Genomic DNA, 27,991 nt, shown 5'->3' with positions numbered 1-27,991 from the left:
GAAGTTTTAAAAGGTATCTTTTTATTTATTTCACAAACATGTATTTACATTGAACATGAATTCACAACACTGAAAGGAAAAATGTATCCTATACATTAACCAATTTACATGCATGTCCTTTCCCATGTTAACACTAAGCCCCATTCTTTGTTGTATCTGTAATGACAGGATCAATTCGCAGTGTGCTGATGAAGTGGTGATTTGTACAGATTCTAAATGGCATCATTTTCTAAGTGCTATGGTTTCACCCTTCAAAGTTGTTTTGAACAATGGATTACTTCTTAAGATAAGCCTCTGTTATTAGCATCAATTTCCATTAAGAATAAGCATAAAGCTGTAGTGGTATTTTCTTTACCATGCTACCAGTATTCCTTACAGTATACTAGAGCTCAGTTATCTTTGTAGTAGTTATTAAAGTTGATTCGCAGCAGGAAGTCCTCCAGGTGAGGTTGGTATCCCCTATTTACAAGTTTGGTTACCACTGTAGGAAAAGGAAATACACAAATCTTAATTTAAATCTCTAACAAGTCAATCTGTTGATTAACTGTACCAATACTATCATGGAAAAAGCCTATTGCAGATGTCTGAGTAGACAGAGACAAATCATTAAAACTGTATAAAAGAGCCCTTGCCTCTATTTCTGGAATTGCAAAGTGCTCTCATTAACTGTCTGTACAACAAATCAGATGCAAGGCAAGGAACAGAAACGTCAATCCTAGACAGTGTGCATATAAATGGAATTTTATTCTTCTAATTACAAGTACACTTTATCCAAACTATTTTAAAAAGGACAATTTTAGGTTCCCATAACACAGGGGTTCTCAAACTGGGGGTCAGGACCCCTCAGGAGGTCGTGAGGTTATTACATGGAGGGTTGCGAGCTGTCAGCCTCCACCCCAAACCCCACTTTGCCTCCAGCATTTATAATGGTGTTAAATATACAAAAAAATGTTCTTAATTTATAAGGGGGAGTCACACTCAGAAAGGGATCACTAGTACAAAAGTTTGCGAACCACTGCCATAACATTATATTAACCAGTGGGCAGGCATTACTGAGATGCCTGACCTCTTCAAAAGAAAGCAGCTCTGCTAGTTTTCTTATGCCAAGACCACTGTTTCAGAAGGGACCATCAGACAAACACCTGGGATGATTGCAAATCTTAACTATAAATTGAATAATAAACTTACTAATGCTAACCATCATTATCAACAAAGAAGGGATTTTTCCAATGTATGGGCTTAAATCAAAGAAAGAAAAATTGCCCTGGCTTCATAAACATCTCATACACCAAGGGGGATTTGCAAGCAGTAACAGCATGCAAGGAAGAAGGAAAGGTGTACAATATACAGGATTAGAGCCTGATTCAAAGCCCACTCAAATCAACAGGAGACTGTCCACCAGCTTTGGATCCCACTCTTTGTGAGAGACAGAATCTTGTAGATTACAGGGACATGTGTAAGTACACATCTGTTTTGTGGTGATTAATATGGGGGAGTGCAAAGGACCAGGTCACTCTGCATATTTCCTTACAAGAGGCTCTACTGATCTCTGTTCGTGAAGCAACCATAGATCTCATAGGAATGGCTTAGATGCCTCCCAGAAGTGTTTTGACTTCCCAGAGGCTTTGGAAGCAGCCATTCTAACTCATCCTGAAATATTTGCTTTTGTTGTTTTCTGTCCTGTGACACCACTTTTTGACACTCTTAATGAATAAAAAGGGCATCTCATTTTCTGAAGGATACAATCTGATGGACACAGCATCTAATGACTGATATTTAAAGGAAAAAGTGGCACTTTCTTTCGATATTGGGGCTGCTAACAAAGGAAAGCGAGAAGCTGCTTGTATTCACATGAAAAGGTGAATTTATTTTTGGTAGAAATACAGGAAGGGTCTGTAAGAGCAGTATTATTTGGGAAATGCAGAAAATTAGGTAGGGTCTCTCTAACTTGCCGACCCTGCAAGCTGAGGTGACAGCCACGAGGAATTCTATTGTGAAAAAGAACATGAACTACGTGGCAAGAAATCTGCACAGCGGCAAAGTTCTTGTCTGCAGAACTAAATTTTACTACTTCTTGCAGTAGGTGAGCAGACTGTGGGCCTTAGTCGCTTAACCCCTTAGGAGCCAGGAAATTCAATCTCACAGTAAGATGTAGTATGTGTCTGATCAGGAGATGTAAAATACAGTTCAAAGGAGTTTTTTTGTGTTGCCATTTTAGATATTTTTCTTTGCCATATGGTTTCAAGGACTACATTGGAGATAAATGGTAAATTTAAGCATATATCAGGCTAAGAAGCAATTATTTACCAAGGATTTACTCCCCGTAAGCCACCACATGTGATACTTATTGTCAGCTATGGGACACATGCCAAGAAAGTCAGACTACTGATGCTTTACATTAGTGCATGTGGAGAAATTAGCTTTCCCAGAAGTAAAGCACTCGCAAAATGAGTTCAATATACACTTTCTCCTGCTTTTAGGTTGTACAACTGCCACTGCAAGACAACTGCAAGAACTGATAGGTTTTTCAGGTGTCAGTTGATTGAGGCAATATAAATTAGCCCAATAACATATCTGAGTTCCTACCTTTGAATAAGAAGTGAGAGTAATATTTGAAAGTATTATAAGATTGTTGCATCAAACCAAAGTTGGGATGAACAGCCATTTGCTTGCCAGCATCAATGTTCCATGACTGAGAGATTAACTGGCTGCGGAACTTCAAAATGAGACTGAAGATGCTGTGAATAATGTTCATCACGGGGGTGGCCTTTTCAGTCAATAGTCCTCTAGGGAAAAAAAACAAAACAGACTTTAGTTTTTTAAAGAGCTATTGTTTATTTGAGCAGTTAGAAGGGAGAGAGAATTCTTGGGGTTCCCTCTTTAATCATTTCAAAACAAAACAAAATATGGGACCCTACAGGAGTGAATTTATGTAACTCTTGAGTCCAGTAAAGTTTACCTCCTTTTCAAGGTTGCTGACATTTACATATGAAGAGCTCAGTCCTTTATTTTTATGTTGGTGGGATTAAATTTTAAGTGTCATGCTCTAGTTCATCTTAACTTTGCCCAGCTAATTTGGCATCCGTCGTCATTTCTGCCACTTCCCACTGCCTGAACTCGCTTTTCTGGATGCACCTGTTCTTGTCTGTAACTAACAAGAGATGCCACTTCTAGCGGGACACACACTTTTGATTCCTCCTGTTCACCCTCTTCTATTCCTCCCTGGTCATTTCTGACCTCTTCTTTTTCTCTATATTCCTTCCTTTCTTACCCTACCACTCCCATATCTACTTACCTCTCAACCCCATTCTTCTTATCCTATTCCTCTTCTCTTTGCTCTCTATCACAACATCTCAGGGCCTCTACAGTTCGGTGTTAGTAACAACTGTAGTGTATGAGGCTCAAAGTGTTAACAGCCTCTTATTCTTAAAGCAAGTAGTACTACTTCCACTGCTCATGAACCCTAGTGGTGGTCTTTTTTCAGAGACAACGTCTGTGATCAGATGACAACTGCTCTGCCAGGGTATGGTCCTGCAGCCTGAAATTAACTACTCTGCATAGGTATTCAAAATATAAACAATTTATAGAGAGAGCCCTGGTGCAATCTTTGAATTTGGATAAGTACATACTACTTATTCAGACAGACAACACTCATTTCCCTAAGCAGTAGGTATTAACTACAAATCATGAACTTCCCTTTCATCACAGCACTAATATTCTGGGTGCTTCTGTTGTACCTATGCAAAGATTTTACAATTTTTGGGGGCTATAATTACTACTTTGTATGTTTGTTTAAATCATTTTATGTGTATACATATATATATATACACACACACACACAGACTGTGTGTGTGTGCTATACCATATTTACAAATCCTCTGCTGGTGTAAACTGAAACAGCTCAGTTGACTTCATTGTTTTTCCTTGAGGTGTTTCTCTGCTTTGCTTACCTGAAAATTGCTTTGTTGAGGTATTCTGCATGTGTTCTGTGAATTTCTTCCAGGTTTCCTACAGAAGATAGTTTGTTTCCAAATTCACACCATGTTACATGCAATATTTGGTTAGCAATGTAACCTTGAATAACTTTAACAAAGTGCTGCATTTCATGTTTATATAGCTGGAGCTGTCGAAATTGAACAGAATTTGATGCAGGACTCACTAATGCTGAAAATAAAAACAGAAAGATATTATTGTTGACACTGCCCAGGCATTGGGGGAACAGTGACTGTGAAGGAGGGGCCAGAGGCTAGCCTCCACCCCACTCACTGTGCTGCTGGGGAGTTGGGCTGGCTTCTCCGCAAGCCTGTCCTGATCCTACTCCCTGGCAGGAGCTCGGAGGTCAGAGGGAAGGGTCCTGCAAGTCAGATATGGCCTGCGGGCCATAGTTTGCCCCCCTCTGCCATACAGACTGTTCCCATAAAAATCATGGTTGGACAAAACTATCAGAAGAAATCCGTCTCAAATTCCAAACAAGTTTTCTTGAATACATTTTGATTTTAAGAACCAAAAGTACCCGTTTTAAATGGTATGTTTACAATCTATTGTTTGGCATATGGAGCTAAACACGTTTTTATGTAGTACCTTTTCTAATTTATCTTACCAGTACGTTTTAAGTGGAACCAAATATCCCTGAGAGTCCACACCATGTGCTTCAACTGTAGCAAAAAGGAGAAGATCTTGTTGTATTTATTCATGCAGCTCTCAGTAATGACAATGTTCAGAGGCCAATCAACCTAAAAACATATATAATATATATATAAAAAACCAAGTGTCATTAACGTGCCTGTCCATGTCATATTTGATCGTTTCAGAATATTTCACAGCCCTGTCAGTCACAGGTACTACAGACTGCTGAAACATAATTGAATGAAATTATAAATGGCATCATAGAATGACCAGGATGAGCGAATCCTATGAATTCATTTAGACTAGCCTAATTTCTTGACTCTTTTCTTCTGGGAGGAAGTAAATCATCAGTTATTACACATCAAAGAAACATGGAAGCATGGATGCTCAAATGATCATGGTGTAAGAGCAAAGTATAACTTGCCAATAATCTTTTCTACATGCTTTCTTACCTTGTACCGTAGCTCCAAGCAGTTCAGAGCATCAGGAGCATTGGGTTTGAACATTTCTGGAAGGTACTTGAGTGCAAAAGAAAGATTGGACGCAAGCTGGGTGTCTCCATGAAGGCTATATTGTAATGCCTTATTTAAGATAGAATTGAGAACCAGTGGATTCAGAAGTTCACCTGGAGTTTGCCCTGAACCAAGCTTGAAAAAAAGAAATCTAAATTCATTACACATATAATTTTTAGAGACATACAAGTCATGTTCTTGCTTTAAGGTAAATTTTTCAAAAGCACTTAAGTGATCTAGGATCCTAAGTCCCATTTTCAAAAGTAGCTTAGGTACAAGTGTTTTATTTATTTTTGAAAATGGGACTTGACTGCTTTTGAAATTTTTACACTTAGTCTTTTGGCTCAGTACCATGATACGATGATCAACATCAGAACAACCTAATTAACAAATTAATGTGACAGAATCAAAATTAATACTGTGAAATAAACCTCTCAATTTTCACCTTTAGAACTTTAAAGCAACTTTAATGTGTTTTCTGACATATGTTTACTAATGAAATTAATATATTTGTTGAAAATCCAAATAAGAACTTGCTAATTCACTTTTCAAAATATAAATATAAAGCCTTAACTGCTGTTATGGAAAATATAAATAGAAGTACATAGCAAAATCAGAATTGCAGGTGTCAGGTCTCAAAATGAATAAAGAACAAAAAAAAAAATCATGTTGTTCTAAACATTTCATTTATGTTATCCTGATCCCCCTGCAACTATTAAAATGACAGTACTGAGCAAAAGACTCAGATCCAAAACATTTAAGCACAAGCAGTCCCACTGACTTCAGGAGGACTTCTCACATACGCTCAAAGTTAAGCATGTGTTGAAGTGCTTTTCTCGACCGTGACCAAAATACGCTCAGCTTCTACAGAGTTGGTGTTTTAACTATCCTGTGCCCATGCACGCCCTGATAGCCAGACATAAGCCCAGACCATCCTTCGTGTGACCTAACTCAGGTGGACCTCACCCAGGGACACAGAAATGAGGCATACAAGTGCCACCTCTGCAGAGGAGTCCAACATTCTCCTCCCTAATTCTCCTTCAACAGTGCACTGTAGGATTTTTGAAGTGGGAATGTAGACCAACTTTTCACAGCACGGGCCTCTGCAGGGTGATGGAGGGGAGTGGTGGGACTCAACCAGTGGCAACAGTGTCCTCCCAGCAGGGGCCAGAGCAATAGCGCAAACAGTCTAGCCTTTCACAGGACTGGAGGTTCTCTTCCCGGAAGATCTCCAATTTCTGCTGAGTTTAGAGGTCAGACCCCCTAGCCTCCTTTGCAGTCCGCCAAATCCCATCACCCTATTCCTCAGGGAGAATATCAGCAAAATATATTGTTCTTACAGAGTTTCTTGGGCCTCATGTATCCCTAAGAGAGGGTGCATTTCGGTTCATGGTCATTAAGGCCTCAGCAGGGCCTCTTTGCTACAGAATTTGCTGCCGTGGCACAAAGGGGTACAAAATGGATAAGGGGAAAAATAGCAGATAGGATTTTAACCCACAACTCTCTACAACCCTTACTCAGGTAGCTTAAAAAAACCCCAACATATGTCAACACTGGGAACAGTCCTTAATATCACTTTATGAGATATTAGAGGTTCACAGACATCATGCCTATTGCAAATGACCAAATACCAAAGTTATAAAACAAGCCAGCACAAATACCTTCTCAAATAGTAGGTCACTAAGTGACTGAGCAAACTCTCCATCTTCCATTAATAAAAAATGTCGTAGGGCTTCAAAATGCTTCTCTATGTTCAGTTCCACAAAGTAGTAATCGACTATTGCTTTGTTCACAAGGGAAACACTAAAAGAAACATGAACTGATAATCACTCTTAAGAACAATTCTTTCCTTACTATTAAAATGCAGTCATGGATATTACTATCAAATTAACATTTCAGTACTTAGCATGATGTACAAGCTTGCATGACATTCACATGCACAAAAGAAAATGGGAGAAAACTTATATACAGATAGTATCCAGAATGAGCCAGAACTAAAACCTACCACTACTGAGAACTATAGTTTGATTGGAATTGCCAGCACATCTGAAGATTGGCTATATATAAAGGGCTTTAGTGACACTACATGGACTATAGGAAAAATATTAGCAGTAACCTCTCTTTATGAAGCTTTCATCTGGTGGGATCCAGACTCGTTAAGCAAAAGTGTCATGTCTGTATCTTTGGAGAGGTGTGTACTTCACCCAGGCAATACAGGCACCTTAGATGCTAGTCACTGACAGAGAAGAGAGGGCAGGAGATTCAATTCTTGAATCCTGGAACTCTGGGGATAGTCCCGAGACCAGGGAGGACTTTCCCCAAAGGCAGGGGTGGGAGGAAATTATCCTATACCCTATACTTACTAAACTAGATATAAAAACTATTCACAACAAATTTAGTTTACAGGTTATACACTGAAGGACACAACTCCAACCAAAGCCATGCAGCATTAAGAAGGAACTGGAGCAGCATCAACTCGTGCCGCCTATTATACCCTTGGTCGGGAACATGAGGGAAGCTAATGTGCACATGAGAGTCAGTGGACACTGCTCTGAAGAACTTCCAGACTCAGGCACATGGCATGCATGTGTACACGTGTGTGGAACAGACTCTAACAAGTAGTAAGTAGATTTTTGTGCAGCTCTGTCTCAAGGGAAAAATGACCAGAGGGAAAAAAAAGTAACAATTAATAAAAGTGGATTTGTTATTCCTAATTAATACTTACTGAGACACGAGTGGAGCAGTAATAGAGTGTTTCATCAGCACTGGCAGAGATAAAAGCTCACTTAGTTGTACAGCTGTTTCATCTGTTGCTGACTGTACCAAAGGATCCACTGGGAAAGTGTATGACCTGGGTATCACATGATGCAAGAGATGGGAAACTGGCAATTCCGCTAAATTGAAGAATACATATAAAAATTGTAAGATGTTATACTTAAGCTATTTCAATTAATCTTCTGAAAGTCATTCCAGATTAGAAAAATCAAAACATGCTACAGTAGACTTCAGATTTTTATGCAAAGAAAAATAGTTTTGCTACTGTACTTAATAATTTTGACAATAAAAGTCATCTAAGAACTTTTCCTTATGCTAAACACCTGATTTCTCACTCAAAACCATCACATCTTCTTGCTGAACTACCATTTCAAGAGCTCTACTCACACATTAAATCATAGCTGTCCTGGTATTTTTCAAGGCAATACTGGTCTGATAAGGCTTTCAGATAAGCTTGTTCTTTCTTCCAGGTATCATCTTCCTTCTCTTTAGTCTCAGAAGCACAAGTCTTAGAAAGTAAAGTTTCTTGAGGTGTAACAGTCAGTGCAATCGATTTTTCAGGTTTCTCTGTCTAAGAGAATGCAGACAATAACTAACACCTTCTCTCAGAGCCGATCATCTCAAATCCCATGCACAAATGATGTGTTCCTTACCTGTGAACTCTGAGGAAGCTCCAGAGGGAGATCTTTGCAGACATCTTTTGCAATTACTGTAACAACACAAACTGAAACAGTATCAGAAAAAAACCCAAAACTCATGAACATACGAAATACAGCTTACTGCCTATAGTCACTGGATCATATCTCAAACCTGATCATAATTCCAAAAGAATGCAAGAATCTGTAACAAAACCACCATTACAATGCATTTGAAAAACAGGGAACTTTAGGTTCACACGTTTGTATATATTACACAGTGACACTATTAGCATTAATATATTTAAAGTACTGTCAGAACATTCTTTAATTTCAGAGCGCAAGATAGCTATTTAAAACACATTAGAATTATAACTGGTCTGCAAAGTTTCAAACCAGTGGAATATTTTAACATATATTTCACCCTTTTCATGCAGGAGACCAGACCAGATGCAAATTCTCACCAAAAAATTCTAATAGTGTTTAGCCATATACTCAATGAATTAACTCATAAGTATCCACATAGAACAAACACACCTGATGGCAATTTTGATAAGGTCCTAAAAAATTACTGACCAATTGAATATAGTTTGATTGTCTTATTCTAACCTTCTTGTTTCTCTCTCTCTTCTGTCATGTTTCCTTGCTTTTCACCTTCAATATTAGAATCTGAAAGGACTGGAACACTGTCTGAGGACTGTGATTGGGGTAAGACCTCTTCTTCCTTGCCGTCTGATGATTTATCGTCTCTTTTACTTTCATCAGTGGGAGAAAATTTTCCATTGTACAGAAATGTCTGAACTGTAGAGTCTGAAGAGTGACCAGAGATGGTTTTATTATGAGGTATCGGATCACTTTCTGTGGATGGAGACCACTTCCCTATTTCAATGTTTGACTGAGATGCATGGCCAAAAGGGCTCCAACGAGGTTTTGAAAGCTCACTATCTGAAACTAGCTCTCCCAATTTAATGTGTGATTGAGAAGCATGTCCATGGATATTCCAGCGAGGTCTAGATGTTACAACCTCAGACACATTTTGCCCAATCTTGATATTGGCATCAGATGCATGGCCATGGATGCTCCACCGAGGTCTAGAGGGTACAACCTCAGACACATTATCCCCAATCTTGATATTGGCATCAGATGCATGACCATGGATGTTCCACCGAAGCTTTGTAGGTTCTATGTTTGACACGTATTCACCAATCTTAATATTAGCTTCCGAGGCATGTCCATGAATATTCCATCTGGGCCTTGAGGGCTCTATCTCTGACGTATATTCCCCAATGTTAATATGAGCTGTAGAAACATGCCCATGAATATTCCAGTGAGGCCGACTAGATTCAACTTCAGAGGTATATTCCCCAATCTTTATGTGCGAATCTGAAGAATGTCCATATGGATTTGAATGTGACTGGGAAGTCTCTGCATGAGGCACATATTCCCCTACATTAATGTTGGCATTGGATACATGTCCATGAATATTCCACTGAGGTCTCCTACTCTCCATAAACACATTTTCTCCAACTTTGCCATGTTCTTGTGAAACAGCAGCTGGCCTGAGAATTGTATTAAAATCATATTCACTTTGCTGATGTAACTGTGTATTGCCTTCTTCTTGCAATGCTCCTATCAAAAGAGGCTGACTTTCACTGATTTGAGTAGTTTCAGGAAGTTTTGAGCTAATATTTTGAAATGCTTCATCTAGTAAAGATCCTTCATCTAGTAAAGAACCAATGGCAGCAGGTTGTTCTTCCCGTGATTCTGGTAGGAAATCCTCAATATTTAGACTGGATTCAGGAAGAGAATTAGCACTCTGCGATGGATCCCATGTTTGTTCTGTACTTAGCAGCTGGGATTCAGTTCCTGCTGCAGCAGGCTCAGAATGTTGATTAATGTGAGTATTTACTGAGTGGGGCAAAGCCAATGGTTTATCAGCAGAAGTAACACTCTTCAGTCCAGATTCAGAATCACCTCTGACAACATTATTGTTAGAATGCACAGGTTCCACAGTAGACACCTAAAATATAAATAGTTATTGCATTCTTCAGCCATATTTAAACTATTTTTCCAGAACAAGATTTTATTTCCAGTCCCCACTTTTATTCCCAGCACCATAATACTGTAATACTCATTCACATTTCTGCCATGGTGACTCTTCTGTTTAGTGATCACAGATTTACAAAACTCACATTAGGAAACTTGGAATTGTCATGCAGTGCTTCTGTCAGAAAATAAACCAACCTGAGAGCTTGATTCTTCTACAACAGCATCCATAATTGAGACTATTTGGCACTGCTTATGCGGAATAATGTCTAATTTCCTCCTATACTTCCCATAAGGAAGTTTTTCAAGCATCTCCTAAAAATCAAAATAGCAAAACCAAAGAGCTTTTAAATGTATGAAATGTTAAAATGCTACAAATGATATATTTCTTATAAAAATGTAGAAGATACCTCAATGTGTTTTTGATCTTCTAATAGAAAGTTGAGACGGGCTGTTTCCAGTTTGTGCCGCTGGATTTTCCATAAAGCTCTTTGCTCCCTACGGGCTGCATCATCAGAAAGTTTGCTATAATGGTCAATTAATTCTTGCCTGAAGGATAGTAAAGATACTATATTACAGACACTCCACTTGCGTCATCTTGCACTCTGTATATTGAAACCATATGCTGGTGTACAAGAGCAAGAAAATGATAGATCTCTGACTATATATATTTAAAATTAAAAACCAGAGGTTTCATCCACAGTACAGAATCCAGTTGAGAAAATGTAATGAAAAGAGGATGGTATTTATTTTGTCAGTAAGTTTTTGTACAACCATGTTATTGAGACACTAATTTTTCATAACAGATGTGCTTAAATGTATGATAGGAAACAAAGACAAATTACAATTAGCTGTATATATTGATGAGCAATGTCAAAGCTTGTAATAGCTATAATTACTATGCAGAACTTACATCAATTATAATTAAGGCTACGTTTTAGTCACAGGTATTTTTAGTAAACGTCATGGACAGGTCACAGGCAGTAAACAAAAATTCACAGCCCTTGACTTGTCCATGACTTGTATTATATACCCCTGACTAAAACTTGGGTGGCTCAGGATCCCCGCTGGATCCAAAAAAACCAAATAGCATTCACCAATGTATAAACTGTGGCTCTGACCATGCAATCAGACCCACTTGGGTGGACCTTAGGCCCAAGTAGAGCCCCACTGAAGTAAGATCAGGGTCCATGTAGACTCAGAGGAAAGTATCATAACCCACATTTAACATTAGCAGTAAAACAAAAAAAGGTCTCTTAATTCCCATATACCGATTTTTAATCTACTCTGACACATCCGATTCTTTTGCTTTGGGGGCAGCTTTTGATCACAAATTTTGTTGTTTAAGTTCTTCCCTAAAGCCATGATTATGACAAAAAACAAATCTGGATGTCATAGGTGTAGACTGTCTGTTGTCTAGAGCATTGCTAGGATGCCAAAATGAAGAGCAATTTTTTGTTTTTTAAAGCCAGACCTTACGGGAAAATGTGATCTGAAACCTTAGGAAGACTAACCACAAATATTGTTTAATATATTACCTTGCCTTTTTTTCCAGTTCTTCTTCTAAGGCTTTCAGTCTTTTCTCTCTCTCCCTGAGCTCTCGGGCATAGCTGAAATCATCATCAATCTCTTCCTGTTTCATCGTAAGTCGACGCTACATAAACATTCAGAACTCTTTAAAAAATCACTCACAACACTAACCCAGTCAGATAGATGTACACATTTTAAAGAGTTTTTTAAACTGTATATCATTAGGTGATTTCAGAATGTGCAGCAGATCCCTTATTTTATAAACTTATTGGTGATTGAGGAGGTCATAAAATTGAACATTTCAAAATTACAGTTGGTACGGTGCATAAACTGAAGTATGGTCCACTACATTACTGTCTTCTCCTTCAAACCACTACAAGGTGATTTCCAATGCACTGAAAACATCAGAATGTGAAGGGTTGTTGCCTTTTTCTTCAAAGACATCACTATTACATTATTTTTCCCTCCCATCAGGCAAAATCGTTTGTATAATTGGTCGTTCCTGATTAGATTTCATAATAATTGATGTTTCACTGTCAAACTGGAATTTCTCTTTGTTTTTCCTTTAGTAAATAATGTAATTCTCAATGCTATCACACCACAGAAATACCTCTTGATCTTTTGCAAACTGTTCTTTTAATTTCTGAAACTGTTCCCGTTTCCTTGCATCCAAAGTCATTCTTTCTGATATTTGCTGATCTGTATTTAAATTGAAAATAGTTACTTTACAAAAACATATTGAAAAAACAAAAACAAAAAATCATTAGATGAAAACCTCACTGAAACTTACCATTAATGGCTTTTAGTACTTTACTAGCTGTTTCTCGAGCATGAACAATCAACTCCTGTTTCGCAATCTCCATACGCAAATCCTAGGAGATAAATATATATAGTTTTATTATGCTTTTCAAACATGAAGAGATAGCGTTGCAATTTAAAGTGTACAATTTCATTCCAAGTATACATAGCAATAATGTCCTAAGGTAGCTGGCTTCCAGGATTTATAGCCACTTAATAAATGGGACACTTAATCAGACAAATCACTGAATGTAAAATCTAAGGTTATACTAAAATTTATTAACACAATGATCTGTTCATAGTAATGAAGTTCTACTAAAACAATTATCCATGCAAATTATTAAAAACTTGACAAATGGAACAATCTGATTAGTTAATAAACAAGTTAGACTCTGATAGTGTACTAGTTGGGTCTTGATTACCTTTCCCTAATAGATTAAAGCAAATGCAACAAACTACTGGTGAAACATCCTCCAAAACTATTTCCAAAAATCATGAAAATGTCAACAATAATGGCATGCCAGTTAAACAAAAAGAAGGAAATAATTATGTTCGGTTTTCTTCCTCCCCCCTCCCCCCGAGATAGCAATAGTAAGCAAGCAGACCACCACAGGAAGACTATAGTCATGTCAGTACTTTTACTTATACAATAAAATTAGAAATCTGAGCTCTCTTTAAATATGCTAATAATATAAAATTCATTCTTCTTTAATACTCATTTACCTTTTCTTCCTTGCTAATAGAACTGTAACGGGCGATTCTTTCCATTCTACCGACATATACAGCACAGTCTCTCTCAATCTCTTTCAGCTCCTCAAGGGAAAAAATAACAGAAATCCGAGGAACAGGGATATCTGACCAGCATATGTAATGCTACAAAATAAGAAATATTATACAGTTAAATAGTGGGGAAAAAAGTCTGCGAATTTTAAATGACTAATCAGGCTTTATGATTGCATAGCATATATTAACTGTTTGAGATACTTCCTATGAGGAGTCTTGTTCTGAGCCATTCTGCAGATGTTTAAATATCTATTTTTAATCATATTACATTCATGAATAGCTTATGGCATTATGTGTCCAATAATGGCCACTGCTTGCCTTTAGGTACAACAAGAACATCCAGATATTAAAATGGAACTGATATAACAGGATCATGTTTCTATACCTTGTGACTGAAACCTGCAAGGTACATAAAGACAAGATCTTAGAAATCAGATGAAAAGATCTAAGTGTAAATTAAAGTGAACTTTAAATTTATTATTTCAAGCATTCTTCCTACAACAAATACATCTGTTTTGCAAAAAATGTGTACAGTGGAACTATTACAGTGTGTCTGAATAAGGGTGCAGCAAAAAAAGCCAAAATAATGAAGAGAGAAGGTATGATCTCCAGATTGGCTAAACTCAGCTCTTTAGGGAAAGGAGGCCCTCTCGTTTGGTCAATATTGTCTGGGTGTTCGAGAACATTAGCTTGGAGGCCTAAAACATTCAGGGTTTACACAAAGGAAAATATGAAACCTAAAGTTGTATAAAAAGGTACTTTAAACTTGCTTCTGCACATTCATAGTTTGTCAATTTGATATCAACATCTGGGTTACACTGGAATACTGAGGCCACAAATACTTGACTGTAAAGAGCTAAATAACATTCTTCAACATCCATTCTTGACAGGGCCACTAATCAATAAAAGTATACATTTATTTGCCACAGAGCTAGTCAACATATGTAAAGAATTTGTTTTTGTAGCGCAATGTGAAAGAACCAAGCAAGTACTTGCCCTGGGACAACACAATTTCAGTAAGTTTATGGTTTTCCCACAAATGTACACATCATTGGCTATATGCTTCAGAAACACAGGGACACAGTCTTCTACTTCTTTTGAAATCAAAATATATCCATGAGTCCAGTAATGTTTATCTATAGATCAAATACAAGATCAAAGTATATTGTATTTAATAAAGATAACAAGAATGCAAACTGAAAAAACTAAAAGTTCTACATATACATACTGTACCTCTGAAGCTAAGATAATCCTCATTCACTTGAATCATGAATTCACCATAAACATCCCTGAATACACCACTGTACACCCAATCATAGATAAACCTAAAAAATGAAGATTATACAACAGAGTTAAGTCCCTCTTTCCTTTTTAAAATTATTTATTTTGAACCAATACACACAACAGATGATTTTCTTTGACATATACATCTCAATCTGTATGTATGCACGTGTGAGTGCAAGCACATACCGCAAATATTAAATCAGCAACAGATTCGTCAAAAAGTGATGAGTAAAAGGTAAATCTTTAAGTCATGTTGAGGATAAATATAAAAGTTAAGCATAATTACATCAATAGTTAACTCCCCAAAAATATAAAACCTCATTTTGGCACAACAAGCATCTTTTTCAGATAATCTTAACTGCAAACATTTAGTTTAAAATCATTCTAATTCGAGTAACAATCTTTTTTTACTGATCTGGACATATATAAAAACCTTTGCACTCTCATAATGACAGAATACATTTTATGGGGAAGGTGATAGGAAGAAAGAATTTTAATTAGATGCAACTTGTTTAGAAGGAAAAGAGGCTATAGAACTCCAGGACACAAATTCAGACAATTTTTCCTTTGAGCTTGAGCAACTTTTGATATATCTGGAGAAACATGAACTACTATTTTGGGATAAAATATTCCTTTTTTTCATATATTTATGATAACACTCTCTTGACCCCAGTGTGATGCAAAGGTTACCCTCCCAGTATGTACAGAGGAAACAAAATTATTGTAAGTTACAGATACTGAGACTCAGGGTCCCATAGCAGCATCAGCCCAGTCCTTCTTTTCTACTGGTTACTGTAGAGGTCTAATGCCTAGGAACAGACTAGTACTGTAAACAGAAAAATGTATCCATAGCAACCACAGTTCAACTTTAACCTAATTAAAAATAAGGCCTTTTGTGTATTAATATCCTTATATTTTTATGATTTATAATCGCAACAACAACTTCCAGGTTGTACATTTTCTGGAAGTTAATGAATTAATGACTGGGTTAACATCCTCAAGACAGCCATTAGCTGGCAGGAAATGACCTCTATGGCAATCATTATTGCTTAAACAATTGATGTTCTCATAGTGACTTGTTACAAACATATTTAGGCCTTAATCCTGCAAATTTTTATGCATGTACTTATAACTTTACTGTCCAAATCCTCCAATACACACAATGAAGATCCATCAGTCTGCCAATGTATAAGTTGCAGAACTGAAGCCATAATTAAGTATTTCAATGGATTTACAGCTGAGAAGGTCTGAGGGCCAAACTTTGACTGGGAAACTGAACATACAGAAAGGCAGTGGTATGAGTTTTCAGTTTAGAATATCTTGATGGGTTTGTTTTGTCCTGTTTAATTTTATTATACTTATTGTAGTTCCTAAAAATGTCTAATATTTTATATACTCCTTAGCATCTCTATAGAAGTAAGTAAGCAATTTCCAAAATTGTGTGGATATTGATTACATCCAAGGGACTCTATTAAAGATAACATCTTCTTACTCAACAGCTATGCTTATGTTAGTGATATAAAAGACGTTTTTACTACTTTTGAACTCCTATTAACACTGAAGAGCCATGAGAGTGAGGTGGGATCTCTCCTGGTTGTGTGTGAGATTAAATATCAGCTGCAAGATCTTTATTACTGGTGGTGATGTATGAGAAGGAAAGAAACTGAACCCTGGTTGAGTCTCAGATCCCTGAGTGAATTTGCTGGGTTGGCAGTTAGGAAAAAAATATCCTTTTATTTGTTTAAAAAAAAAAAAAAAGTTTTGACACAAAATCACTGGGAAGCAAATATGGAACCACACAATGCCATTTTTGCAGTCACTTTTCAGAGCCGAATCACACCTTAAATCACTGAAAATAATTCACATCCACTCTGAAAATCTTCAAGCTAATGGTCTGCCCTATATAAACTAAACCAGTCTAGTTATCCACTTTTTCAGAGTGGTTATTACATTAAAAGTGTCCAAATGGAAAACCAGTAGGTTATTATTACAGAGCCACTGCTAAGCACAATTATAAAACAAACAGTCTGCAACCCACCTGGTATATGGTTCACAGCTGGTTTTTAACAATGACAGAAGAACTGGGTAATGTTCATTACTACAGTTATTGAGAGCCTCTTTGTACAGGTATGAAAGCAATCTTACGCCCTGAAATGATAAACAGCTAAATTTCAAAACAATAAAATCCATTGTACTATTATTAAAAAAAAAGATTAATAATATACACATTTTTACATCCATTTATTAGACAGAGACAATTTGGTCATGGCTCAGTCTGGATAAAACTGAAATGATATTGGTGGGATGGGTCAATAACAACCAGAGGAAATGGTAGAGATGACATATGCCCCTTCAACTGACAAAGATTTGTTGGAATCTTCAGGATTCTTTTTGGATCCTGAATTGGATCCTGATACCCAGATAACAACTGTAGCCATGCATCTGACGAAGTGGGTATTCACCCACGAAAGCTCATACTCCAAAACATCTGTTAGTCTATAAGGTGCCACAGGATTCTTTGCTGCTTTAACTGTAGACATGAGTACTTCTCTCAGCTTTACTTGAATACGAGATTGTAATCTTACCTACTAGATGTACACCTTACCACCACTGTCCCTGCATTTAACACCTCTATATACTGAATTTCGGCAATACTCTATGTACATCTTTACCATAGAAACTTAGATAGTGTAAACAGCCCACGTACATAGCAGAGTTTCAAGCATAGAGCATATTACACCAGTGCTCCATAGACTGCACTATCCTCTAACCAGTATCCAGGGACAATTCAAGGGGTTGATTTTGAACTCTAACAAAAGGCTTTAATTTGGGTCCTGAATATCTGAGGGTCCATATTTTTTTAGCTTTACCTCATCCATTGAAATCACTAGGGCATTCTCATTGGAAAACCACAGACGCTGAAGTTCACATTTCCCCTTTGGTCTCACTGAGCCTGTATGTTCACCTTCAGGTTTTATCTATTCACTGAAGCTTTTCAGAGGGGCAAAACTAAACAGGAAGGATTGTAGCAGGCTGTCTTATGTTGAGCATTGGTTTTAATGCTTGGATTATTTTGTTAATACAATAGAAAAATATTTAAAATTGTATATGTTATATTATAAAAGTGCTTTTATTGTATACCCACTTACAGAACAGTGATGGACATCCAAGATTAATTTAACAATTTATTATCAGTATATGAATTCTCTCTCTCATTTAATGCAACACTTACGTGGAACTTTCAACAGCATTCAGCACTGATCTTATAGTGTTCTTTGCTAAAACTCCCATTGACTTCATTGGGAGCAGAGGTCAACACTGAGCATTTAAAAAAACCTGCTCAATTGTATTTGAAGCTGATATATTGATATTAACACTAAAACAATAGGTTTCCAAAAAAGATCAATAATCACCGTAGGAAATGAAGCACCAGCACCTCTGCTGATCCCCAATACAGTTGTTCCTATGCCACAGAGCTCAGCTAAATACCTAAACAAAAAAATTACATTTATGTAGCATCTTTCAGACAGAAGTATCCCAGGGCATTTACAGTGATCAATGAAATGTGCCACACTTGGGTGGCATGAGGCTATCATTCTGCAGCATCAAACTATAACAGGTGTAGGGAGGGGAGGTGGAGAACATTTCTCCAGTTCAACCTATAGAAAATATTTAGATAAGCAGACTGTGACTCTAGCTGGAATTTGGCCAGGACTCTAGGTCTATTTATACTAAAGTTATCTAGTTTATCAGTCCTTGTATATCCTTACTCACTTCACCTCCTTGTGCCACAATTTCTCCATCTGTAAAAAGTGGGGCTATACAATAGGAGCTTATTTGTAAAGTGCTTTGAGATCTACCGATGAAAAAGACTCTGTAAGAGCTATGTAGTGTTATTACTACCACCAGCCTCTGGAATTTAAAGAATTTTTTCTGTGAAAATATTATGAAGTGAACACCAAAGACTGAATAAGAAGGCTTCTCTAGTAGTGTATTTTTAGTGTTCATAAAGAAGGGACTGGATTTCATTTTTTCAGTCCTACAATGCTTAAATATTATAATATTACCTTAACTGTCGTCCTAATTTTCTGAAGAGAAAACTGATTGTTAGAAGGCTTAAAGTGGGAGGTGTTGACAAAACACATGCTCGATAGTACTGAAGGTATTTCCTCAATCCACTTGTGAATGCCTGATAGAAGAAAAAACATTGACAACACCCTGCTGTTAAAACTGTTAGTGCTCAGTTTACATTCACACTGATTACAGTACATCAACATGAACACACATTTCCTGCATTCTAATTGGGTATGTTATCTTTAAAAAAAAAAAAAAAAGTCCAGTTTCAATGGCAAGACAAGAAAAGATGTGTATTTGAAAGATAATAGAATTTTTTCCTTTTCATGCATATGTACAAGTAAATTACACTGAGTATTTTAAAAGAGAATGTATCAAAATTGGGTCTTTTTTTTTTTCATAGTTGTAATAGGGTATTACAAACAAAGAAGATTTCCTTTGACCTCTGGTTAAAAAATAATACCTATTTGACAGCAACAAAATTAATTACACTTCACCATGCACAGAAGATTCAGCACATTGCTTAATCCAAGTCACATTTGGAGAACTAATATCTACAAGGAAGCAGTCAGCCACTTCAAACTGACATAATCTAATAAAAGGTATTAAAGTGGACTGTTTCACTCATTTTATTTTTTTGACATTGTGAAGTGCATTTACATTTACAAAAAAGAGCTATATTTTTAATATATTTACTATACAAATATTTAGCAATACTGCAGAACCAGAGAAACAGTCACTCTTTACTTTCCAATAAAACAGCATGTCAAGATCATTCCTCTACAGGAAGAATAAACACACTATTGAGCAGGCTAGCACCATTCAAGTATATTACCTGAAATACAAGTCCTTTGTTGTACAAGGAGTCTAAGACTGGCTGAAGAGAGAAGCGACTTAATCGTGTGTAATATGTTCCATATTCAGCAACTTCTGACAGGAGATTGTTCATGCTCTCCGGTGATGTTCCAGATACATATATCCCCTGCTTTATCACAAATGTCTGAGCAGCCTGGAATAGTACAGAAAGAGAGAGAGTACCACTTAGTTATTTCAGAACTATATATTCAGTGCAAAGTAATTACACAACCTCACACCCAACTGCCTGAAAACAAACCCCCTCATAAAACAAAGGCACACAGATTTACAGTTTACATATTATGGTGACTGGAGTTAAATACCTAAGACAAAAAGATAAACAGATATAAAAAGGTAGCACAATTTTAGAAGGAAAATTAAAATCATAATTATTTTAAAGTGCATATAAAAATTCTTGTTACTTAATCTTTTAACCAAAAAGTTCTCTATACATTATTTTCATCACTTTAGTGCATTCATGGAATCCATTAATTTACTTCCTCACACATTTTCTTGTGCAGATCTATGAGGACTTTTTTTGGACATTTAAACTTCAGTAAAAAAGAGGTATCTGATTATTTTAAGTTATACTAATAAGAGTCACAAAACTCAAATGCAAAAAAAAAATCTATTTCTCTTGCAAAAATCTCTACCAAAAATGATGAAATCTGTTGTGACTGAGCATGATCATTCTTAGAAAGTTTTTCATACCTGATTAAGCGAAAATGTAGCCGATACCACACCAATAAGGACATTCAAAACATCTTTAACCAGTTCAAATTCTTTCATTAGCACAAGCTGTGGAAGCTGGAGAATGGTATTACTAAATAATTCTAATTCCCCTTCTCGAAGCCTATAAAATTTGTCAAAAGCCTCTCTTCCAGCTTCAGTAAGATATGGTTCCTCTTTTTTACCAGGTGGGCTGTGTCAGAAAAAATATAAAAACAACAGAAGCCAAGAATAAATCAACTGCTTTCCTTTAAAATAAAGACATTTCAGAACTTTACACAGTCATTACAATATTTTACCCCAGTGGATTATCTACAATGCATCTTTTGCATAAGGAGGCTGTGTGGATAACTGTCAAAAGCATGCAGGAAATAGCATTCCTGAAGGAAGTGATATATTTGACCTCAAGATCCTGTCTGCACCAGCTCCTGACAGGAAGAGTGAAAAGACCAGGTTGGGTTCCCAAAGAGGACGGGAAGACCACCACTGCTTACACAAAATTGCCTATACAAATTAACTGCTGAAGTTACAATAATGTTTGTTACAATAGTAAGTGAAGTTCTGCAGCACAATTGTTAAAACGCTAGGCAACTGCCAAGAGCTAATTCTGAACTACAACCTAAAAATCTCCCCACTACCAACTCATTTTTAATTATGATAATTTTTACAGCACCAGATGTGCTCTAGAGAATTTACAAAACAAACAGAAAGGCATGTCCCTGCATAAAAGAACCTGAAATCTAAACACAGAACCAAAACATACAAAATACTGTTCATATATTACACACAGCTTCCAATAAAAACTTAATTATAAAAACTTAATTATAAAAAGAACAGGAGTACTTGTGGCACCTTAGAGACTAACAAATTTATTTGAGCATAAGCTTTTGTGGGCTACAGCCCACTTCATCGGACGCATAGAATGGAACATATAGTGAGGAGATATATATACATACAGAGAACATGAAAAGGTGGGAGTTGCCCAACCAACTCTAAGAGGCTAATTAATTAAGATGAACTGTTGTCAATTTCACCCATCAGCAAAATGCGGACAATATTTATTTAACTTGTGGTTGATGTTTGTTAATTGCTTTGAAGAGGAAAAGGGATCCTATAAGCTCCAAGTACTTGTATTAACATATGCAAATCCCTTCCCCCACCTTAGAACAAGAATAGCTGATCATAAAATGAGAAATACTCCCTCTACCTAAAGTGTTATTGATTTCTATTATGATAGCACCCACTACATGCTAGTCTCTGGCCATGTCTACATCTAAAATTTTGCAGCGCTGGTTGTTACAGCTGTATTAGTACAGCTGTATAGGGCCAGCGCTGCAGAGTGGCCACACTTACAGCAACCAGCGCTGCAAGTGGTGTTAGATGTGGCCACACTGCAGCGCTGTTGGGCGGCTTCAAGGGGGGTTCCGGGACCGAGAGAGCAAACCGGGAAAGGAAACCAGCTTCGCTGCGGTTTGCTCTCTCGGTCCCGGAGCCACCCAGCAAACCGCAGGGAAGGAGACCTGCTTGCTCGGGGTTCCGGACCGAGAGAGCAAACCGGGAACGCCGCGGTTTGCTCTCGCGGTCCCGGAGCCACCCAGCAAACCGCAGGGAAGGAGACCTGCTTGCTCGGGGTTCCGGGACCGAGAGAGCAAACCGGGAACGCCGCGGTTTGCTCTCTCGGTCCCGGAGCCACCCAGCAAACCGCAGGGAAGGAGACCTGCTTGCTCGGGGTTCCGGGACCGAGAGAGCAAACCGGGAACGCCGCGGTTTGCTCTCTCGGTCCCGGAGCCACCCAGCAAACCGCAGGGAAGGAGACCTGCTTGCTCGGGGTTCCGGGACCGAGAGAGCAAACCGCGGCGAAGCTGGTTTCCTTTCCCGGTTTGCTCTCTCGGTCCCGGAACCCCGAGCAAGCAGGTCTCCTTCCCTGCGGTTTGCTGGGTGGCTCCGGGACCGAGAGAGCAAACCGCGGCGTTCCCGGTTTGCTCTCTCGGTCCCGGAACCCGAGCAAGCAGGTCTCCTTCCCTGCGGTTTGCTGGGTGGCTCCGGGACCGAGAGAGCAAACCGCGGCGTTCCCGGTTTGCTCTCTCGGTCCCGGAACCCCGAGCAAGCAGGTCTCCTTCCCTGCGGTTTGCTGGGTGGCTCCGGGAACGCGAGAGCAAACCGCGGCGAAGCTGGTCTCCTTTCCCGGTTTGCTCTCTCGGTCCCGGAACCCCGAGCAAGCAGGTCTCCTTCCCTGCGGTTTGCTGGGTGGCTCCGGGACCGAGAGAGCAAACCGGGAAAGGAAACCAGCTTGATTACCAGAGGCTTCCTCCTTCCACGGAGGTCAAGAAGAGCGCTGGTAAGTGTCTACATTGGATTACCAGCGCTGGATCACCAGCGCTGGATCCTCTACACCCGAGACAAAACGGGAGTACGGCCAGCGCTGCAAACAGGGAGTTGCAGCGCTGGTGGTGCCCTGCAGATGTGTACACCTTCAAAGTTGCAGCGCTGTAACTCCCTCACCAGCGCTGCAACTTTCTGATGTAGACAAGCCCTAAGTCTCACACACAGTCCATGCCACTAAAAACTCAAAATCTAAATGGCAGCAGGGAAAACTGTCACGCCCCTTGAAAAATGCCATAGAGCACTACATTGTCAACCGGCAAAAACATAGCTCGGTGGGAAAAGAAATAAGCTTCTCAGCTTCAAGATATTGAACTCCATGTTCCAAATCAGATGGTATATTCCTTTGTTTGTTCGTTTGTTCTAAGTAAGGTCGCTTCCAACTAAAATACATACAAACCATACAAAAGAATGCAATTATTTTGCATCTTAACATCAGACACATACCATCCAATTCTTTCCCAGCATCTTCGTTTGCTGGGTCCATAAGTAAGTACGGCATCCCAGAGGTCTATGTCTGGAGTCATGCTGGGTTCCGATTGAGAATCAGGAGTCAGATTGGATGCTGATTGGAATCCCTCATCTTCTGATTGATCTATACTTTGAGGAACCTGTAAATAACCATGAGAGTTCAAACTTTACACATATATGCAACATTTATTGAAGAAAATTATGCTAATCCCATTTAATTGTTTGCCTCAATTTAACAATTAATCAAAGATGCTCATTTTGAGCACTTGGGCTTTATTATTTATACAAACTGAAACTTTGTTATTTGTAACAAAAACAATAAAATCCACTTCAATTTCTGACAACTTTTTTTTTTTGTAGCCAATGGAATAATCAAACTAAGATATTAACAATTTGTTAGTACGAGAAGTGGAAATATTTTACTCTGAATATAACGTCAGTTCAAAAACTAGATGTCAAATGATACATAATCCTCCAGAACAATAAATCTGTTTAGTTTTTCTTTTTCACAAAATAAGTGACTTAGGCCCTGACCCTACAAATTCTTACACATGTGATTAAAGTGTCCATGACCAGTTCCATTGTTTTCACTGGGACTACTCATGTGCATAAAATCAGGCACGTGTTTGCAGGATCAAGGCCTCTAAACATCCCAATCATGGAACTGCCACTGACTTTGTTGGGAGCTTGGTGTGCAGTGTAATTCCTCAAGTCTGTGTAACAGGTCAAATTGAATGGATGCAAGTTGCTCCTAAGAACGTTTAACACAGCGTTTTCCAAGCTGAGAGAAGGGGTACAGGCATGTAAAGAAAAAGGGTTGCTTCCTTGACCCAGGATCTGACTCACCCCTTCAACTACAATGTGCACTCACAGCTACAGGTAAAGTGGCATGCAGCTCCTTTAAGCATACCAGCCTTCCTTCCATGTTCCCATCGTAAACCCTAATGAAAGCTGAATCTGAAATTCCTGTGTATAGGGCTGCAGATTCAGACAGCAACCTGCTAGCCCAGTGGTGAGCAACCTGTGGCCCCTTCAGGGTAATCCACTGGTGCGCCACGAGGCAGTTTGTTTACATTTGCACGGCTGCCCGCAGCTCCCAGTGCCCGCAGTTCACTGTTCTCGAGCAATGGGAGCTGTGAGAAGCGGCGGCGAGCACGTCCCTGCGGCCCACGCTGCTTCCTGCAGCTCCCGCTACTGTGCTAGCCTATGCCTCTGCTCCCACCAAACTTCGCTCAGTAGCAAAAGCATACACTGCCTAGGCAAAAGAAACTGCGAATGGACCAACTTCATCCTAAGTAGCACGTAGCTGCCTCTGTTAAATGGAAAAATTATGGGGGCAACAATAAAACAAAAGGAAAAAAGAAAGATTAAAAACAGAAAAAGCAAAAGACACTCATCCACAGGGGAAAAAAAAAAAAAGAACAAATCTGTTAATCTAGCTTCTTCTGCAGTGCCTATCAGTGCTATATAAAAATACAGGACAAAGAGAAAAACAATAGCAATGAAGAGAAACTATGCTTAGTGTGTGTGGGGGGGAGGGGAGCTGCAACAATCCATCTCAAGAGCTCCAATTAAAAAAAGCTTAAACTACTATTTTATATACAAGTAGACTTTGACAGCAAAATGATCATAAACTGGACACTAGAACAGATATGTACAGAGGGATGCTTACATGTAAATTAAATATTATGAGCAGGGAAAGATCTATGCAAATGTTTTAATCCACACCTTTGTAATATTGATACTACTACAAGCAATGGCTATTAAAAAAAAAAAAGGTTCAAAAAGGCATATTGGAAGTATGTATATACTCTGAAGTAAAATAATAAGCATAGTGAAAATAAAGACATCATACTTTAATCGCAAGTCCAGACAAATCCGCACTGTCAGGGACTGGTGGCAGATCCAACCTGATGTCCATGTCATATGTACGGCTATGGACAAGAGCACCAAAGAGTGAGACACGTGTTTCCTTCTCAAACTTGTCACCAACAGGGTAGTTCTGTGAAAATAATCCGATGGCAGGAAGTCCTGTGCCAGGTGCAGCTTCCATTATCTGAACTGTCTTTTGAATTGTGTCATTAAACTGATACTCTTCATTTGTAATTAAAGTCTGTATATCAGCTTCAAATACACTCACATCATAATAATCATAACCCTGATATTTAACATTTCTCCCAACATACTTGTTGTTCAGAAAATAGTCCTTTTTTTGTGAAAGAAGTTGAGGAGGACCGGTTCCTACAAGTTGTACTAGAAGATCCAGAATAGAATTAATTTCTGTAAAAGGTAAGCAATCAGATGTTTCCAGTTCCTCCACGAGTTTCTCCAGCCTATCTGCTTGAGCGCCCATTCCACCAACTCTCAAGTTGAAAGACAGCATTAAAATTTTGTTTTTCACTGGAAGTCTGGAAATGTTTGACTGCACCTTACGTGCCTCCTCCTGAAAAAGATTCATGAACAGGGCATTATATGCAACCCTTTTTAGATTTTGCTTAGCCCTTTTCTTGCTGATCTTCTGTCTGCCCAGGTGGACCTTCCATGACAAACCTGTCATGTGTGCTTCACACAAGTCACTAAACAGCTGTGTAATACTCTCCATTTCAACACAAATGAGTGCTAAAGTCAATTCATTGCAAATATAACTGTATGTTTGATCTTTGATTCCATTTCAAAACCTGGAAAATACAAAGAAAAAAAAAGAGACATTAGTGACTAATTACACACATAGAACCTCCGTAAGTATTAATGTACTTAAATTTAAAATATAGTTAGCCCAATATGTGCAGTGTTACAGATGAAAACAAACCAAAAAGCCTGCTGTGGTACCTGAATGAACACAGGTTACGTGGTACCTGAATGAACACAAGTTACCATGGGAGAGGAGTGTTTCGCTGTCAAGCACTAACACATGAAAGTCTCTTGTCAATACTAACTTTTTTCGGGCTATTTCCCACTAACAACTTGATTAACAAAAATAACTTTCAGCTATATTTATACTATGAGTTCAAACAATACAGTGTAAAACAGCGTGAGATCAAAATTATTCTGGTGATAATAATAACTTGAGCACTAGGGTAGACAGGGAACGTAGTCAAGAGCTGCTAATAGTAGGGGCAGTGCCTAGTCCACCCTGTCGCCAGGGGCGCGCACACACAGGTAAAAACATCAGTGCCTAGTCCACCCTGTCCCCACTGCTCCCACCAAAAGATGAGCACCAGTCCACGTCCCCTTCAAAACAGGCAGTGACTGTAACCTGTCCCGGGCGAGCAAGGCCAGACTCACCCAGTGACTGGGGTGACCCCCCACCCCCATAGCCGAGCAAGCCGGCAGCTCCCAGCCCCCGGAATAGTGGGGCTAGTCCCGGGGCAGCCCCCAGCCGCTCCCGCCAGGCCTGGGGCAGCCCATCCCAGTGCCCAGGGGTAGATCCCCCAGCCTCTACCCCGCGCTGAACAGCCCCAGGCGCCTCTCAGGGCCGCTGGCTCCCGCGGGCCCAGCGGCCGCGCCAGCTCGAGAGCAGCCACCGGCCGCGCATCCCGCCCTCCGGCTGCTGAGCGCGGCGGCGGCGGCGCCATTGGCACGTCACGGGAGAGCGACGGGGCCTGGCAGGCGGGGGTGGGGGAAGGAGGGAGCGGGGGACCCAGCACGCGGGCGGGGGCACAGGGCGGGGCCTGGGACTGCTGTGGGGCGGGAGAGGATCACAGAAGGGGGAGGGGCTCCGGGGGGATGGGATGGCAGAGGGGGAGGGGCTCCCACAGCGGGTGTTTTGGGGCGGGTTACGGGGCAACTCGGGAAGAGGCGCATAAAGCCACGTGTTGGGTTTAGGTGGTTTCTTTCTGCGCCTGTTGTTTGCTCCGCAGTAGGGTGAACAGATGTCCCGTTTCATAGGGACAGGCCCGTTTTTTGGGACTTTTTCTTATAGAGGCGCCTATTACCCCCCCCCTCCCATCCCATTTTTTCACAGTTGCTATCCGGTTACCCTGCTCCAGAGGGAATTCTGCACCCAAATAAAGAAACAAACAATCTGCACACACTATTTTATAATTCTGCAGGATTCTGCAAATTTTATTTGTCAGTAAATAAATGTGACGGCTCTAGCACAGGGTGGCCTACTTTCTGAGGCGTGAAAACCAGGCACTGAGCACCACACTCCCCCCTTGCTCTGCCTCTTTCTCTTGAGGCCCTGCCCCTCCCCCACTCACTGCTCTCTCCACCTTTCTCCTCCCATCAGGTGATCGGGCCCACAGGGGTAAATGGGTGTCTGGGGCAGAACGGGGGCAGGGGGATGTGTGAGTGGGGAAGGGTAGAGGAGGGGGAGCTGCCGGTACCTCTCCCCACTGGAGGGAGCCGTTCCTCAGTGCTCCTCCAGGCTCCAGCAGCTGCTACTCTTCCCCTGCCCCAAATGGCAGAGGCTGGTTACTGAAGATAACCGGACTTAGTGTCCAGTCAGCAGTGCTAACCAGACTTTCCCGTCGAAAACTGTACACCAGG

The 27,991-nt window shown here is 39.4% G+C and overlaps 1 protein-coding gene across 3 annotated transcripts; it reads right to left on the bottom strand.

The window, feature by feature from the left end:
• Nucleotide 1: 1 nt before the first annotated feature.
• TUBGCP6 (tubulin gamma complex associated protein 6) lies at nt 2–27,926 on the bottom strand. 3 transcript variants are annotated; one of them, XM_030549204.1, is made up of 26 exons: nt 27,829–27,926; nt 25,356–26,178; nt 23,477–23,640; nt 20,630–20,840; nt 19,899–20,072; nt 19,057–19,178; nt 18,403–18,478; nt 17,028–17,137; nt 14,939–15,030; nt 14,702–14,841; nt 13,646–13,795; nt 12,915–12,996; nt 12,735–12,823; nt 12,133–12,248; nt 11,005–11,143; nt 10,793–10,909; nt 9,158–10,568; nt 8,567–8,622; nt 8,301–8,484; nt 7,864–8,032; nt 6,800–6,941; nt 5,079–5,273; nt 4,601–4,733; nt 3,951–4,164; nt 2,587–2,786; nt 2–481 (listed from the first exon to the last, which is right to left on the bottom strand). In XM_030549204.1, exons 2-26 carry the CDS (start codon nt 26,100–26,102, stop codon nt 390–392), a joined length of 5,325 nt encoding a protein of 1,774 aa, XP_030405064.1. In that variant the 5' UTR covers nt 26,103–26,178; nt 27,829–27,926; the 3' UTR covers nt 2–389. The 3 variants fall into 3 exon arrangements, with proteins under 3 accessions (XP_030405064.1, XP_030405062.1, XP_030405063.1); XM_030549202.1 differs by lacking the exon at nt 27,829–27,926 and adding an exon at nt 26,943–27,033; XM_030549203.1 differs by lacking the exon at nt 27,829–27,926 and adding an exon at nt 26,786–26,934.
• Nucleotides 27,927–27,991: the final 65 nt, after the last annotated feature.

Source organism: Gopherus evgoodei, chromosome 1, assembly GCF_007399415.2.
Source record: "Gopherus evgoodei ecotype Sinaloan lineage chromosome 1, rGopEvg1_v1.p, whole genome shotgun sequence".
NCBI classification, from domain to species: Eukaryota; Metazoa; Chordata; order Testudines; family Testudinidae; genus Gopherus; species Gopherus evgoodei.
This window is presented reverse-complemented; position numbering and strand designations above follow the sequence as displayed.

Excerpts from the sequence above, each read along its gene's own strand:
- TUBGCP6 (XM_030549204.1), bottom strand. The coding sequence starts at position 26,102 with ATGGAGAGTATTACACAGCTGTTTAGTGACTTGTGTGAAGCACACATG. Across the intron at positions 6,942-7,863 it reads ACTGCTCCACTCGTGTCTCA|TGTTTCCCTTGTGAACAAAG; the intron begins GTAAGTATTAAT and ends TGTTTCTTTTAG. Across the intron at positions 2,787-3,950 it reads CTCAACAAAGCAATTTTCAG|AGGACTATTGACTGAAAAGG; the intron begins GTAAGCAAAGCA and ends TTTTTTCCCTAG.